The 18,575-nt window shown below is 32.1% G+C and overlaps 1 protein-coding gene across 2 annotated transcripts; it reads right to left on the bottom strand.

The window, feature by feature from the left end:
* Positions 1 to 1,577: 1,577 nt before the first annotated feature.
* On the bottom strand, positions 1,578 to 13,294 carry LOC121127923 (uncharacterized). 2 transcript variants are annotated; one of them, XM_040723508.2, is made up of 6 exons: positions 13,062 to 13,284; positions 8,022 to 8,303; positions 4,787 to 4,959; positions 4,672 to 4,722; positions 3,256 to 3,378; positions 1,578 to 1,783 (listed from the first exon to the last, which is right to left on the bottom strand). In XM_040723508.2, exons 2-6 carry the CDS (start codon positions 8,166 to 8,168, stop codon positions 1,597 to 1,599), a joined length of 681 nt encoding a protein of 226 aa, XP_040579442.1. In that variant the 5' UTR covers positions 8,169 to 8,303; positions 13,062 to 13,284; the 3' UTR covers positions 1,578 to 1,596. The 2 variants fall into 2 exon arrangements, with proteins under 2 accessions (XP_040579442.1, XP_040579443.1); XM_040723509.2 differs by lacking the exon at positions 8,022 to 8,303 and having other exon boundaries at positions 13,062 to 13,294.
* Positions 13,295 to 18,575: the final 5,281 nt, after the last annotated feature.

The following is an 18,575-nucleotide window of genomic DNA, read 5'->3' as shown; positions in this document are numbered from 1 at the left end:
TTTTTATTTTTCAATTTTTACTATTTGTCATCTTGAAGTATCCCTGATTTTAATAGTTCCTATTAAATAAATTTATCTTCTTGAAAAAAATGTTTATAATAACTTATTTCACAGTTTAAATCAGGTAAAAGAAGAACTAGAGTTTATATTATTGAATGCACCCTAGGCCACACTCTAAGTGGCGCGTTTTGAAGTCTACCATCCATATAATAGATGATACGTCCTTGGACAAATGCTCTTATTCCTTATTTCTTGGGAATTCCTGCATCTTTTCTTGCAGATATCATTCGTCAAACTATTGCATTCTGATTTGAAGCTGGCTCGGCTGCAATCTTCAACTTAAGATAAATAATTATTAATGAAATTAGAGGAGACATGTATTGAATTAAACTTCGCCTATGAAGAAGTAAATCTTAAAACCTTTCACTGAAGAGGGCGGAATGCGTCAGACTGTAGAATATGTAGTGCTTCAATTTAGTACCTGTAGATGCATTCAAAAAAATGTTTAATTTGCAAGTTAGCATTATTTCATAATCAAGAAGATCCTTGTCCAGACTTATCTTTCATTTCATCCAAAAATTATTACAGTGATAATCCGAATAGAGGACTTATTATACCCTCAGGCTCCATATGTCGACTACTTTTTCACAATGGCTGACTTGGCAGCATTAATATTCCTAAAAAATTGTTAATGTAAGTCCTAAACTAATATCACTAAGTCAAACATCTTCGAAGAATTATCAAAACATACTTTAGAAACGTAAGGGGGAATTAATAATCACTACAAAACCCTTATTCATTTGGTTTAGAAAAAAACAACTTTTTCTTTGCATGAGAAAAGTATTGTCAGAAATAATGTCCAACAATAAAATTAAAAAAGATGGAAGTCCCCTAAACAGATCTAAGATTTTTCAACATGGTTGGTTCCAACATGAAGATATTTTTTTGAAATCAAAATGTAGTTGTAATTTATAAGAATATAAAGTTAATAATTCTCATATTGATTTTTATTATCATTATTTAGTATTTCGTTGATGTGCGTCTTGGGGGGTCATTGAAAGTAGGAAGGTAAAAATTTAAAAAACTATTACATACCTCTCCAAGGCTTCCCATTGTCTCCTCCAAAAGTTTTATAGCTCTAACACATGGAATGATCAAATTGTTTAAGATTTCTTTGAGAATTTGTGACAAAGGAATTCTCCTTTACTTCAAACTACATAAATTTGAATTGCATTGAATTTTTACTTCTATGACTCAAAAAACTCAAAATGTAGTATCTCTATTTCTTTTAAATCCCCGAGTTCGAATAAGATATCGCATATACCCCTATATCCTACGATAAAAGTGAACAGTCGAAGACAATGCCTTTCACATGCCTTGTCACTTATATATTTCTTTCTCTATGGCTGGTGGGTGTAGATAAAACGTCATGAAAGCTATTTTATTCTCCTCCCAAACATTCTTCGTATGGCAAGGGTTATCATGTTAATTCATATACAAGAAACAAATCAAAAACCTCATCCTTACTTTCAATATAATAATTTATAAGTTATAAATAAATATTACGTCAATACGAGTATGTTATAAAATACAATTTTATTGTTTTTTATACTTAAATTGAAATACAATTTTTTTAATTTCTAATTGTAATTTATCTATTTGCTCAAAATTTTGTATATCTTCAAAATCCGACGCCAAGCCTTTTAAAAAAAATTTATCGCTTTTTCTCAACTCAAAATTCCTAAATATGTCTTTTTCCTCTTTGATTTCTTCATTAACTTCTCTGTAAAATGAATTTATTATAAAATTTAATTAAACTCTATGATGACTCCCGTCAACACAAAAGCCAGCATGAATAATTTTTCCTCAAAACATACCATTTGTATATTTTGGAGAATTATCTTCAATTTATATCAATAAATTATTCTTACGAACCCTTTGGGTGTGTCACAAATTGCACGTAAAGTAGCCAAAATTGATCGTCACATTACAAGATTAATAGATTAAGGCCATATCGGGCCCATATGAGTCTTACATCAAATAATGGTTATGAAGTACAGGGTTGATCTTATCTAGTGATACACTTAATTTAAATTATAATAAACGGAAATTTATTCGTCAATTGTCTCGGTGAAAGATAGGTTTTGTGACTCTAGATTCCTTATGTAAAGTTACGACTCAATTAAATACATAACACTCCCGAACAAGTAAAATGGAGCAACAAAAGAGTGAAATTTTAAAGCTTCTCTCACGTGGCATATCCCCCATGGCCATATCCTAAGAGCTCAGATGAAGCCGTACCGCTGTTTATTGTTCCAGGGATTTATTCACCGCCGCCCCAATGATCTTGGGCGTTGTGGTCAGCACAGGCAAAGTCTGAAGGAGCGGCTCAGAGCAGATGCTTACATCGAACTTCTACATAAGAAAGTACTTCATTGGGCGAAAGAAAAGTTCGGGGTTAACTTTGTTTTCACTCAAGACGGAGCTCCGTATCATCAGACCCAGGCATTCCTGAAAGACAACTTTCCAGACTTATGGGACCTCAAAATGTGGCCGCCATCTTCTCCAGATACGAACCCCTTGGACTACTCTATCTATCATCTGGACTAGAGGGTGTGTGCTACTCCTTAAAGGAATGTCCAGTCTGCAGAAGCTTCCATCAAGAAGGAGAGGACCAATCTCGAGTATGACGCATACATAGTCAAGATCTGGAAGGGATTTGGGCTTCTTATTGAGGAAATTATTAGAACTGATGGCCCTTGGACTACTCTATCTATCATCCGGAGGAAAGGGGGCCTATTAATCCTTACAGGAGTGTCCAGTCTGTAGAAGCTTCATCAAGAAAAAGTGGACCAATCTGGAGTATAACACATACATAGTCAAGATCTGCAAGGGATTTAGGCTTCTTATTACGGCAATTATTAGCGCTGATGGCTCAATTATAGAATAAAAGTTATGCCAAGCACTATTTTTAAATGATTTTGTAAAATAATTGTCCTCACAAAACCTCTTGTTTGAATCTTACTCCAGAAAAATAGAAAATAGTCAAATGTGTACCACTAGATAAGATCAACTCTGTATAGTTACAATTCTTGGGTATCTTAACTCATTCCCATAATTTGAAGACACATCCTTAATTGATTCAAATATGCTTATCAAATATTCGGCTGTATATTTATATAACAATTGTGTTTTCGATTTATGTTCAATATTGCTTTTATGTTGACACACCACGTATCCAATGCAAATACTTACATTATGTCGTCATTATCTATCCATTCTATTTCTTCTTCTTTAATGTGTTCCAAAATATCTTCGGAGCTGTTTTCATTGTAATCATGTAATTCAATATTGCAATCATTGTATGAGTTATCATCACTTAAAAAAAAAAAAATATACATATATTTTAATAATGATTATTTATTTTATAAAATAACTAGCAGAAACACGCTGTCTTAAAGATAGACAATTAAAAATATTTAGCTTGTTTATGTTAAAATTCTAAATTAAAACAATCTACTATAATTATTTGTAAAACCTCCTTATATACAACATTTTTTTGATGTTTTTTATCCATTTGATGTAAATATAATCAAACCTGGACCCTTTTTTGGAACTCTTGAAAATGCAACATATAATTGGCCATATGAAAATACTGATTTTCGTAAATATAAAGCAATTTTATTTATTGCCATTTCCATTCCTATCTTGATCGATTTGCTTGTCCTTCAACCATAATGAAGATTAAATATTGATACAAAGATTAACTCGCTAATCCCCTTTTTTGATTCGTACTTAATATACGTTCTCCCTTTTTCGTTTAGTACAATAATTCGTTTTTTGGATTTTTTTATCGATCTTGTTAAAAAAAAAAAATCAACTTGCCTCCCAGAGCCCAAGAATCTGGTATGATCAGAATTAAATAAAGCCTCACGTACGTAACTTAAAATTCTGAACAACTTTTATTTTATGTCTAAAGTCTGTATCTGTCTCCGTTTTTAAAATCTTGAGTCTGTAGCAATATAAAGTAAAGTTATTTTTAAATGTGCGTTTAATATCTATTGGTGGGATCAATGGATTTAGTACACACGAATAAATTTCCTCGTTTGGGTTTATTATTAAACTTCATATTGCAGAATTTTTTGGGAGATTTTAGAATGACTACAAAAGGATAATAATAATTACAAAATAGTAATAAAAATGTGGCAACAAGCGTGTGACGTCCCCGAAGCTGGGATGGAAAGTTATTATGCTTTTACCCTACATTTCGGACATGGCACCAAGCGACTACCACCTGTTCCTGTCTATGCCCAACACGTTTGGGGGTACAAATGTGACCTGAGTAGAGGCTTGTGAATTTATTTTATTGTCCTAGTTTTTTGCCAATAGGGACAAGGGCTTCTACAAAAAGGGCATTATGAAGTTGGATTCTCTGTTGCAACAAGTTATCAAATAGAACAGGGCATACTTGGCTTAAATCGGATGATTTTAACACTTCCTATAAAGCATTGAAATAAAGCAAAAAATACAAAATTACTTTTTTTCCTACCTATATAAATAAATTACATATCATTTTTTCGGCTAAACACGCAAATTGTACATTAAATAGCAAAACTCAACTTAATTCGAAAAATTTGGCTAGAATCTAACACTAACAAATAATGAACTTACATAATTTCTTCTACTTCTATGGATGATTCTAGATTCATGTTGTGTTCGGTTCTAAAAATGTATATTATTAAAAAAATATATATATAATTTAATTATAATACTATTAAAAAATTACCTTGAGGGTTTGAGTGTATCTTTTAAAAAATGAAGAAATCTAAAATATTTCCAATTATTCCTCTTTATTGGGGAACCATTTTCCAACGTAATTTTTTCTTTATTTATTATTTTGATGTATCTGTCTCGTAGTGACTTCCATTTAGTTTGACATAATTTTATATTTGTACCCATCTAATAGTATAAATAATATAAATTTAGTACATTTCTATAAGCAGTAGGGTTGTATTGTCACTATATCAGGGACTTAAAATAGGTACTGTCCGTGTTATTCGGCCTTTAAAAAAGTCCTAAATTTTTGAGCACCCTCTAGAATACATGTTTTTCACAAAAATTACAGCAAAGAAACTCAGTTCACCAATTGAATTCGTAGAATATAACTTAAAGGTCATTTCATGCACGAGAATAGTTTGTCTTTCTCAAAAGAACTCATGCATTTCAGGTCTCAGTAGATACTTTATATAAGAAATAAAAAAACTGCAATCGAGCGTGCGCATCTGAAAAGTTTCCGACTTCAACGGTAAGATGGCAGCACTCGTAAATAAAAGCTAGCCACATCTAAAGGACTCTAGGGAAAGAGCAGTAAAGGGAAAAATAAATAATTCAATCTAAAACACAGGGAAGAATATGTTCTTAAATAGTCTCCCTTATTGTTTTCTTTTCACTAGTTTGTGTGCCAAGCTGGAGGAACATGTTGCAGCTTTTAATTTTAAGCCAATCAAAATTGATAACAACTACTTAACCCTACCTTCCTTGCCTTGCGTGTCCATTCTTTGCCTAAAGTCCTATAGTCACATCTATCTAGCATCTGTTGACAGTTACTTACAATAACTTCAGCCATTTTGGAGGTGCATTTGTTATATAAAGGTAGTTTGAGTGAGTTGATGTGATTGTTTTTGTGGAAATAGACGAAATTGAGTTTATAGCTGTCATTCAAAATTTTTTTTAAAAAGTGTAACATTTAAATAGATTCAAACAATAGTAAACATATAAAGGCTTGTTGTGTCAAAATTTGAGGCGTCTAAGTAATTTAACTCGGAGTATTTGAATTCCAAAACAAAAAGTGTATCATCAACATCTATTTTGCAGAGAAAAACTCCTAGTAATATTTGTACGGGCTACAGAGATGGAAGCAACACTAGCTGAAGTGTGTGGGGTTACAGGGAGACTATGTAGAAAAATAAAATTGAGGAAAAATGTCTGGTATCTTGGTTAGGTCGGAAACTTTTCAGACCACCCTTTTATGTTTAGAGTTGTATCAAAATCTTATGTAAAAATTAGTGATGGGAGGATTAAAAAAATTCCTGATGCCGATTTCGATGGGATTCGACTAAAAATTCCTAATGCCAATTCCGATTCTTAAATATTCTAAATAATAGTTAAAAATACTTTTTGCTAGAAGGGGTGTCCACAGGGTTATATTTTAGGTGAGGGGGGGGGGAGATTGGTTTTGGAATTTGTTGGGGAAAAAAATCCCAAAATAAAATTTTTTCCAAATAAATTTCAAAAATTAAACTTCTGATATTAAATTTTTGAAACTTTTTTTTCAAATATTAAATTTTCTAGTAAAAGAAAAAATTCATTGTTATTATTATTATTTTTTTGAGGAGGAGGGAGGGTTGTGTTATTTTTTTTTATTACTTAGAAAATTCTGGCTGATGAAGGGAACTAATGCTCGTTTAATTTAATTAAAGTATTGATTATTGCATATAAATTGGCTAACTATGACGTTCCTTGCTGATATCTATTATCATTTGACTCAGATCCTTGCCTGTGACAAATTTTGATTACTATTCGGACACGTCCTTTTAATAACAGACGGGACCTCAAAATTATGAATCCAATATATCCCTCATAAAATCCCAACAAATCGTGACTGAAATTACGGAAAGGCTTCATTGACTTACTAAATAATTTACCGATTATATACCGTAATATCAACAGGTAGAGAACTAAAAATAAATGGCAAAATGGAGAAACTGTGTCTCAAGACCAAACGTCTCCTGCTCCAAGGGTCTTATTACCAAGAGCTAAATTGCTGAAGGACGACAACGAGAGCCTTAACATACCCAAAAAAAGGCCAGAATCACTGAAAAGTTCTGTGAAGACGACTTGGCGAATTTCCGGCCCTTCACAATGTGGCCTTCACCCACACCAGAATAAAACCTTCTTGACTATGAGATCCAGGGCAACATCAAGAAGAAGGCCTATTACATCCACCATGCCAATGTGGATACCGGGGGAGTGGGATGATTTAGTGTTGTGTCGGTCCTTATTTAGAAACGTGGTCCATCCAGTCCGGCCCCATCCAGTACATTCCTTAAAGAAGGTAAAATCGTCCCTTGTGACGTAATTGAGAGTGTTTTTTTTTCCATTTTTAATTACTCTGACACATAATAAAATAAATTATATAACTAAGTAACAATATAATTTGTTCGTTTAATATTGCACATAAGATATTCATTTTTTGCAAGATATGTGCTATGTTCTTAGTATTGCACTCATATATATTTTTTGAGTGTCAATATTTTCATGAAAAATTTCTAGGAACAGTCCTAAGACTAGACTAGACCGACTAAATAAAGACAAACACAATACTAGCTGACATGTCAGAGGAATACGTAAAGAAGACATGCATGTTCTTAAAGCCTAAGATCGAGACCATTGTTTCCCAATTTAAGATTTGATTAAATAAATTCTCATTCTCATAATACTTTTGAGAATCTGGATAAAGTTACCCTTGGTAAAATTCCTTCACGATTTGCAGGGACATACTGTACATACCGAGTGGTCCATTCAAATCTGAACACTTTTAATTTTAAACTTCATCAATATATAATATATTAATTGAAAATATAATTTTAACAAAATTAATACTTTAAATACCACATGTGTGTCTAAGCTTTATTAATTATTAATGTAGCCCTTCATCATGGCGTCCCAGCGCTAGCTGAAAGTGGCTTTTAGGCGCTTGGTGTTTAGATGATGGACACTTCAGGCTTTCCCCTCGACATATATCTAAAAGAAGTAGTCGAGTGGGAGTGCTTTGAGTGGGGGAAAAAGAAATTCGTTGATCACGTTCAAGTGTCATAAGTTAGAGAAAGCTCAGGTTTGTTTTGTTTTCTAAGTATTCGTAAATGCTTTAATATATTTCAATCCCTCAACCTTCATTAATTATTGAACTAGTAAGTGTTCAGATTTCAATGGACCAGTCGCTAATATTTAATAAAACTTACCATTCCAGCTATTTCTGTCCATGCCTCGCATCTTTTAATCCTATTTTTGTGTTCCAATGTATTATTGTTCCAAGTGGCAGGATACGCTTTAATGGTTTTTATGAGGTGTTCTATATCCAAATCCGTTGCACGATTAAAACTCATCATATATGTATGGATTATTTACAAGTTTAATAATTTTGTAGAACTTTTTAATTAAAAAAAAAAAAACACTTTTCACGAATGAGATAAGTCCAACCCTTTAGAATCATAATTATAAGGGCATATTATAGAGTTTCAATTCTAAAAAAGAAAACAATAAAAATATATTAATTAAAGAAATTTTAAGGAAAAGTTTTTATAATGAATAATATATTATTTCCAATTAAAATATTGTCTTACAAGAGAAGAAAAATATGTCAAATTGAAAAAAAAAAAATACAACAATAAATTCAAAGATTTGTTTGAAAAGTTCGCCAAATTTATGACGATATTCTATTGTATTCTAGGACAGTTGGCCTAAAACATTTTGCCAAATGGACATTTCGCAGAAAATTATATTTAATTTATTGATATATGTGATTTTATATATCAATACACGTTAAAATAATAGTATAATAATAGGTATTGTTAATCTTTTATATCAAAAATATAAAATTTGCTTGTATAAAAACGAGTCACTTGTCACTTCTTACTAGAAAATTAAATATTTGAATTTTTTTCCCAAAAATGGAATATTTTGGAATAGCCATGGGTTTTTAAATGTTGTTTTCCAAATTCTTTTATTTTTTGTGAACAGCTGTAGATTGTTGAAATATTTTGAAGATTAATTTACATATAAAAACTAGGTATAAAGCATTCGAACAATACATATTTAACATCCTCTCATTTCGCATATGACAATCTATTAAATATAATTTTCGGCCAAATGTCTCAAATGGTCTGTTCACAAAAAATAATCCGCTCACGATTCCATTGAATTAGCATCAATCCAATAGCTTATTTACACAATAAAATAAAGTGTTTTGACTCGCGTCAGACATCGAATACTCATTGACGACAATGCCATATTGAGGCCTCATCCTTGATATTTTTACCATATAAAGTGGACAAATTTTCAGCAAATCTTGATGAAACTTTAAAGATACATAAAAATGACTTAACGCTCCCGTATTGAATAGTATTTTGTATCAAGACAAGTTGTAATTTTGAATTGAATCAAATATGTAAGATCTGAAAATCCCAATGAGTACTTCTTTTTTTGGATCGATTAGGGACGATACAATTAAAATAATTAAGGACAAAAAAATCCGATTTTTGTAAATGTAATAAGGGAGGAAGGAGAGAAGGGAACAAAGAAGGACATTATCAACAAACACGGCGTTACCTCGCTAATACCCCTTACAAGTTAATTTATTGTCTACACCAGGGATGGACAGCTTCCATGATATCGAGGGCCAATTTTTTTTCAGCATTATCATTGGAGGGGCACATGACCATTTTTTTAAAATTATTATTGATCTATTCGCAGGCCACACTGAGTGAGGAAGAGGGCTGCAGGTGCCCATCCCTGGTTTACACTTTAGAAAAAAGAATGTATAATGCTAGTCTAACTTGTTTTTAATATTCAAGCCTGTATAAAGCGGCTAGGCAAGCGAAACTGAAAAAGTGAGCGTTTACAATATAATCTATAATATTTCTTAAGCCAGGGTTTCCCATACTTTACTATACCAATGGCTCCCTACACTAATACATTTTTAGCTGAGGCTCCCTTTATACAAAACATGTGTACTATTTATGCGTAGACTGAAAGCAACTCTCCATCTTCCTTCGGCTCTCGCTCCTTTGCTTTCCTTCTCGGCCCCTATTTTGAAAACCACTGTCTTAAGCAACCTTACTTTTCGAGGAACCTGGTGGAACTTGTAGAGCTACAAACTCTATATAAGGTAGCTGTGGCTCTGTTTGTATCTTAAATAATTTTCTAAGCACGCCCCTTGTTTTAAGTGCCAGTTACCAAACTGACAATGCATAAAGAACAACCGAGACCGATAAAGTCGAGTCGAGATCGAAACCGACTACATTCCCTGTAGTCGGTCTTTAAAGAACGTAAACTAAATTCCTCAAGACGGGGTTGTTTTTCCTTCTTTTAATTATTGAGTTATGTAATAGAATATAAATATGTTATAACTAGAGCTGGTTTTTTGTTAGAGAGCGAGGGTAAGACGTATGGTACAGCTGAATTAATGCCTTTGTTAATATTGACTGCCTGTTTTATGTTTTTGGGTGTAGAAAATGTATTACTACTACGGAGAAGACAACCTTTTACATTAATTTTATTATGTATTTTTAAATCAATTCACACCAAAGATAGGAGAGAATTCTTCTTTTAGAGGGACATGTTAACACACCACGACTTGTTAAATAATGAATAAAAATATAAGAAAGAGCATACGCATAAACCGTTTCTCTTTTCCTAATCGCTATACTTTGTTTTTTTATTTACACATATCCCCTCTTTAAATATAACGAAGTAACAATATAATATGTTTAGTAAATGAAAATCCTCCTGACAATGGGCACGTTTGACATGACCGTGACAATTTGAAGTATGTTTAGGATGAACGAAAGAATAATGCTCATTACGGTTCTTTAGATCAGCTGTAACAAGGGAGGAAGGAAAGAAAGAATCATCCTCGTGACGTTTTATTAGATCATCTATAATCAGCTGTGACAAAAAAGGAAGGAAATAAACAAGAACATTATCAAGAACTACTCCGATATCGATCTTCAATTCTACTCTGAGTCCAACAAGGACTTAGAATTATAACTATGCAACAAATCCTCAAGTTTATTATCAATCTTTTACGAACACACACGCATGTTCAATCATGTTTGGAATATATTAGAAAGAAAAGTTCCCTACTCAAAAATTAAATAATAATGAAAATTGCTAAGGAAAAGAAAAATCATTCTTCAGAGTCCAAAAAACGGGCCAGCTAAAAAATTCACCGGATTTACATCACTGAATATGTTTATATTATATTGCATTATAATAGAAACACCAATATTTTTAACAAGATATGTGCAGTGATCTTAAAATATATATTACACGGGTTAGTAAAGCATCTACATTTTTAAGCAAAGTTCCATGGATCGATCCCGAGGACTGACAATCCTAAGATAGACTGGACGGAATAAATAAGGACCAACACAACACTCTATAGTACTACTTAAATCAGATTTTCTATTTTGTAACAATTGAAAAATAGTCTATAAAAGTTAAGGTTCGATAAGGTTCTTTCTCAGTTTGACGTCCATAGGCTTCTTCTTTACTACGTTTTCCAGCCTCTCCTTGAGGAAATATTTGATATACAGCTCCTATGTAACCCCATCTTCCTTTTCTTGATGTGCTTCTCAAAAAAGCACCATCCTCAGCGACTGTGCTTTTTTCAAGAGCCGCGGGCGAAATGGAGTTTTCTAAAATTTGTTCGACAGACTACTTCAGTAAAACAATTCTTCCTTTACTGCTCTACCATTTTATATTTGAGAAATATTTCAATTAATTATTTGTCAAAAGGGGAAATCAAAGCTAATTGTCAGGATCCTGCTAGATTATTATTATTATTACATTATGAAGCTTTATTAATTCTTACTGCTGAATTTAATGGGAGGTACCTTTTTAAATATGATTGTAATAGTTAAAGCTGATTGAACTACCAACATCCATTTTACACCTCCATGCAATTGATACTTTGCCATGTATAAGAGGCTATTTAGCTTTTTTGAGGACTTTTTTATTTATTTATTATTATTAAAAATACAAACAAATTATACTAAAGATTCCGGCAATAATGTTCTATATTTTGTAATTCAGTTTTTTTGACAAAAAAAGAAGAAGAAAAATCATCATATAAGTAGAATATAACGTTTTCACAAGACATCAGTATTGTGGTTGTTGGCCCTTTTGGGGCATAAACAACCAATTTGTAGTTCAATGAAAACCCTTTTTTCGTTAATATTTTAATTATAGTTTAATTCTATATTGGATCATAAGATGATTAGAAATACGTTATTACATCGTTATACAATCTTATTTACTAACTATTACCCTGGAAAAAATAAGATATTATTCTTTAATTATCCTACCTTTTTCGTCTTTAATCGTTCAAAAAAAAACGTATTTGAAGATTTCATAGATATTTTCAGAACATATTACTTTAATAATATTAAATTATCACAGGCATTAAGTAGTATTCAATGCAGATTGAAGTCTTTTGTATATTCTTATTACTATTTGATGATTAATTGGAAATTTGTCCATTTGATGTAGTAAAATATTAACTGTCTCCTTCTAGTTTGAGGCAATTTTGACGTCAGTGAAAATGTTCTAAAACCTACTCCAGGGATATATACAACCCGTGATCCTAGGTCCGTATTGTGGCCTACCTAATGTTTAGGGGCGGCCCTCTACTCATTCTCACTTCCAGAAGTATTTTATAGCAAAAATGTCACAATATCATCAAAACGTGTGAAACCGCAGCATACCATGCAGCGTACAAACATAGAAATATATTTGACGTCATCTTGTATTTTCTGGGATCTAACAGGGTTCCCAGATTGGTCTTTTTTTAAGCAGTTTGAGATGGATTAATTTAAGGTAGAAATGCGTTTGTATTTAATAGGTTTGTTTAATGTAGACCTCCAGGGCGGTTGTATAATTTTAAAAGCTTTTTTTTTTTGGGGGCCTACGTCTTCAGTGCGCAGACCAATGCAAGGCCGAGTCACGTGACCAGAATTTTGTTATTGCTTCATTTTTTGGACACAGACAGAGTACGTCGGTCACATGATCAACTCAGACCGATAATGAACCAACCCAACACTAGTGAAGTCGGAAAAGAAAGGTTTTCTTTGAAAAAAAAGAAAGAACAATAAATCTAAAATAAGGCATATCATTGAGTGTTTTTTTAGGTCTGTAGGAAAGGAGAAATAGAAAGAAAGAGTCAAAGAGAGAGAAAAAAATAAAGGAGTGATATATTTTGACGAAGTAGATCTAATGTTTACCTGCGTCAAAGAATGTGTGAATCCGTTTTTACTTGAATAAAGCTGATGTATGTACTTGTTCCTCAACTGACAACTACAATAATAGAAAAAATAATAACTCGGGAATCCAATGATTTTGATATAAGTATTCATTAAATAAACTCCTTAAAAAGACTGTCAAAACAACGCGCTTCAGCAATGCACAACACACAACTCTCCCTCACGACGCCTCTTCTATTGAACTAAAAAAATGGGAGGCAAATAAATGGAGCACCAAGTTAAAAAATATAACGCGTCGTCAAATATTTCTTACCTAGTTTATTTCTTCTCTCATCGCACGCGAAAAAAAAACAAATCTCTGCCGCTGCGGCAGAGTTTTTTTTTTTTTTTTTTTTTTGCGATATTCGTCACGGCGTTACCTCTCTAACAAAAATATAGAATATGTATTTTGATGTCTGCTGTCGATTCATCCCTTTCATTAATATGTTTTGACTGTTTTATAATATATTATTTTTCATATACATATAAACGAAGTACTTAGTTATTAAATTATACTTATTCTCCGTTTCATAAAGGACAGGATTATATTTATTGTTGATCCCTCGTCATATAATCGATATATTTTGTTGTGTACAAGTTGTACATGTTACAACTTGTATAAGTCAATTGTACGAGTTGCAATTTCTTCGTCTATATGTAGATGCATTATATAATTACAGCATTGGTCATTCTAGTTATACACGATACATTCATTCATACTGTCATTTCATTTTGATTACTTACAATTAGATGGTTGTTGTGTATTTATGAGTAATATATAGTAATGAAAATTCTGTGTACAATGGGCGTATTGTCAGGATGGTGACCCTGAATATTTGAAGAATGTTTAGGAGGAGAGAAAAAATACTGCTCACGACGTTTCATTAGATCAGCTACAATCAGCTGTGACAAGGGATCATGGAGAAAAGAAAATTAACAAGGACATTTGCTAGAATTACTCCGATGTTGATCCCCGATTCTACTCTGAGTCCAACATGGACTTACAATTATAACTCTGCTTAAAATCCTCAGGGTAACGCTTCGTCCTTTATGAGCGCACACGCGAAAGTTCTATAAGGTTTTGAGTATAATTGGATCTATTTAGGAAATGATGTTCACAACTCAGGAAATAAAATAATAATGACAACTGCTTTGGAAAAGAAAATTCATTCCTCAGATTACCAATAAAATAAAAAAACAAAAAAAAAAACCGGGCCAGCTAAAAAAATCACCGGAGTAAAATATAACATAATAGGTAATATTTTTGCGGGCAATAGATCTTTATGATGTACCACAGAATACTTATATTTTCTTAACTTTTGTTAAAGGAGTCAAATATATATACAAGGGCGTCTACAGGGTTGGGCAGGAGGGGTTGTAGCCCCCAAGTTAAGGAATGTTCCTTTTTAATAGAAAATTTAAAATTTTATTTTCCTGGGAATTTTTGAAATTGTTTCAAAAAGATGTAATTTTTTGTGAATAACCGTGGAGTTTTGATTTTTTTCCTTCAAAAAAATTACATTTTATGTGAATAACTGTGGATTTTTGAAATTTTTTTCCAAGAAATTTTATATTTAAAATTTTTTTCCAAGAAATTTTATATTTTAAATTTTTTTCCAATAAATATAATTTTTTCTGAATTAAAAAAATAGGACCCCCCCTGATTTACCATTAATATATCTATCATTCATGGAATAATATTAAATGATTGCATAATCCTCATTCATCCGAAGCACTCTAAATGCCATCTATTTTTTGGGTTTGAGCATGTACAAGATACAACTTGTACAAAACCGCAAATTATATCGGGAATAACATATTATGTTCTGTAATAGTTGTAATGTCTGTAAAAAGTTGCAACTTGTATAATGAAATTGTACAAGATGATATTTCTTCGTCTTAAAATAACTTATTTAATTATAGTATGAGTAATTTTAATACTTATCAACTATTCATCGATGCTTATATTTGATTTTGATCTATTAAAATTAAAAACAAATATTATGGACTGCTCAGTACATCTCACTGAGCCAAGCTGAGGTGATAAAATTATAGATTTCCTTCAGTTTAGCTTAAAAAGAAGAGAGTCCTAGTTTTTGTTTTTTCATAGGAAAGTTCTTTTACACTCCTTCAGTTTTCTCTTCAAATCACGAATAAGGTTACAAGGTTATCTTTGGTCCTCATAGGATACTTCTAAAATAAAATGTTCAATTCTTTAGTTTCATGTAGCTATTTATAAATAAAAGCTGTTATAATATTAGGTGAAGGTGTCATAGAAAAAAATGATAAGGAAAGACGACAAAATTATTATTTTTTTTTGTTCTAAAAAGAACACAATTCAAATATATTTTCTAAAATAACAAGTTGATATTTAATTTAATTTTTCATCAAATAATGATTTGACAAATTTATATACATATATGTCAATAAATCAGAGTTGAATTAGTTGAAACATATTGCACGTTTACTCTGGGAAACGTTGAGTATTGGTACCAAATTCCTGAAGGACCAGAAAAGTATCTGTGACGAGCGAGACTACTGACCATATCTTCTCAGGGACGTCTGCAGGACTTTATTTTGGGAGGGGCTTGTTTTTTTTTTTTAAATTAATAATTATTATTATTTATAGTTAAATTTTTGGATTTTTTTTTTGAAAAATTAAAAATTTTTGAACTTCTTTTTGGAAAAATTTGAAAAATTAAAAATTTTTGGACTTCTTTTTGGAAAAATTTGAAAAAGGAAATTAAAGTACAAATCTTAAATTTTCTAGTAAAAAGCAAAAAATGATTAAATTTGGGGGTGGGGCTACAGCTCCTCCAGCCCTTCCTGTGGACCCCCCTGCTTCTGGAACTGTGGGATTTTAAGTGATTCTTATGAGTCTTGCCGACTGATGGAGATTAACTTTTAGGACACTATTGTGGGCAGGGGAAAAACAAGGTTACTGTCTTTTTTTTACATAAGGTCAACAGTAATTTTATGCAAAAAGGACTAGGAAAGACCTTATAGACCTCATTATCCACATAATAAAATGATGTATGGTAGTTATAAAAGGTATGGACAGGCCCAGAAGTGAACAAATGACTTTATTTGCTTATGTCGTTATTTTATTTCAGATTGCTCATCTGTTATTTTTCATGGTTCTTCGATTATTTTAACCTTTAACTTTCATTTTGATTTGTCCTGTTTCTTGTTTGTTAGTCACCAGGGTTACGGCAAAAGTTACGAATCTGTTTTAATCGAACTTGGTATTTAGATAATATATGTTCACAGTAAGAAGACTCAAAATTTTGAGAGGTAACCCAAAACGTAAAAATAAAAAATTGAGATAAATAACTCAATATAATTTAGTACATAAATTTTGCGCTCTTCCAAATGCTCATTCTCGTGTATACCAAGGTTAATAGAAACACAAGGTTAGCCCATCAGGTAATCGGACTTGCTAGAATTTTCAAATTGATGTATCGTAGGGACTACTGGGCAAGACAGACAGATTTCGACAAAGCACGCAACCAATCATATTTGACCATGTCACTATTAAAAAGTGTGGTGGAAGTCAAACATCCGTCGTAGACGCGTTGTGGAATAACCTTGTATCTCTGTTAATCTTGGTGTAAATCATTGCTTTAAAAATAAATTCATAATTTATTTTCAAAAAGAAAGTCAGTCGACTCAAAATTAGAATTAAAAAAACAAAAAAAAAAAACATTTTAATCAAGATCTAAGCATTGTATACCACATAGATATAATGTAAGTTTGTATCTTTTTAACCATAAATAAAACCCCAGTATATGGGGAAATTATCCTGTAATAGGGGCAGCTTGTCGTTAACAAATCAGTTATCTTATCATTCAATAAGACCCACATGATTACTTCTTTCTGGATTCAATATTTTTAATAATTTTTTTAATTTATCATGCTCAAATTTTGTTAAATGAATTTTTAATGTTCGCACTCATTTTAATCCCTGGATACAGACTATTTAAGAGATAGTAGAAATAATAGAATAAATTATAAGGGAGACTAGTTACTTAGTCACTGTGTTCTTGAATAAAAATAAGGATACAATAGTAAATACAGGATAACCTATTAGAGTTAGGACAGCAACTTCAACTTAATATTTCTCCTAGTGGGATGTATATTTTTCTTAAATTCTTTTTGTTGCATATGATCCAAGCAACCTCCATCTTTGTTTGTTGTTAAACAAACTTTTTTCTAAAAAAAAATGTTCTTGAGCCTCTAACGACGACATCATGAACCCGAAGTGCGCCATCATTTTGCTTCATTTGGAAGGGAAGAGGTGTAGGTCCATTACAAAGGCCCTGAAGGACCTCAATGTGTCCAAGTCATCGGTCCATTACACAATCAAGCGGCACAAGAAGACCGGGAATATCGATGATAGGCCCAATAGGAGTCGCCCGAGGTCTAGGTACAGGTACAACGACTAGGTACAGGTTCGGAGGATCGAGGTCATTCCCATGTACAAGATGGCCTCGGCGATGTTCTTTTCGGGTGTCACCTCCTGCGCAATGAAAAGGCTCTTAATCTTCCTTTACGACGGTGTGAAGGTGAATTAACGTGTCTATCTGGGCATGTTATATCCCCAAGTATTTCTCTGGATGGATCCAAGAACAGCACTGGTAAGGGCCTTGTTGTTACCAGTAGGACAAATCACCTTTACATACTCAAAAGTCTGTCCAAGAGTGGTGCCAAACCCCTTTCGAGTACCTTTAGAGCAAGGACATTCTACATATAGACCGTTCTTGAGACGGAGGTTAGTTTGAATTCCTACAACAGTGTCAACTACTTGAAGGCGTCCACAGCGTCTGCACAGGACAGCTTGTCGGAACAGACCCTTCATACATCGTGTAAAACAGTTCCAAAGCGTCTGAGTGCTGTAGTAACCAAAATTGTGGACATGTGCAATGAATTTCACTCATTTTGAATTAAATTTCATTCTGCTTGCAATGGTGTAAAAAGATGTTTCGAGAAATCAATATTTGAATTATGAATTATGGGTCGACCTGTATATAGAGCATTTTCACTGACGTTATAGATTGCATCATAATTGAAGGAGACGTCATCTTGGGAGCTCAAAGTGTATATTTGTAGCACATAAAATATACAAGTTTCCAATAAACTCTCATAAAACTCCATCAAATGGCTTTATGAAGAAAAAAAGACTTAACAGATGCATTAAATACTACTTGATGCCAATCATAAAGAGTGATATTTGTATTGCATGAATGTAATATGTACTAAAAATATCTAAATATGTTTTTTTTTATCGATTAGGGACGAGAAAAGTAGGATAGTGAGATCAAAAATCATATTTTTCGATTATAAAAGTTAATTGTTATCTACAACACGGAAATAAGATTGTATAACGATTTAATAACATCTTTTTAATAGATTTAGGGGTCTTATACTCGTATATAAGTAAACAAGGCATTTGAGCCATAAAATTTTTATAAACAGATATGTTAAGGATTCCTATTT

The sequence above is a fragment of the Lepeophtheirus salmonis genome, chromosome 13 (assembly GCF_016086655.4).
Source record: "Lepeophtheirus salmonis chromosome 13, UVic_Lsal_1.4, whole genome shotgun sequence".
NCBI lineage: Eukaryota > Metazoa > Arthropoda > Copepoda > Siphonostomatoida > Caligidae > Lepeophtheirus > Lepeophtheirus salmonis.
The sequence above is the reverse complement of the archived record's forward strand: the minus strand, read 5'-3'. Positions and strand labels throughout refer to the sequence as shown.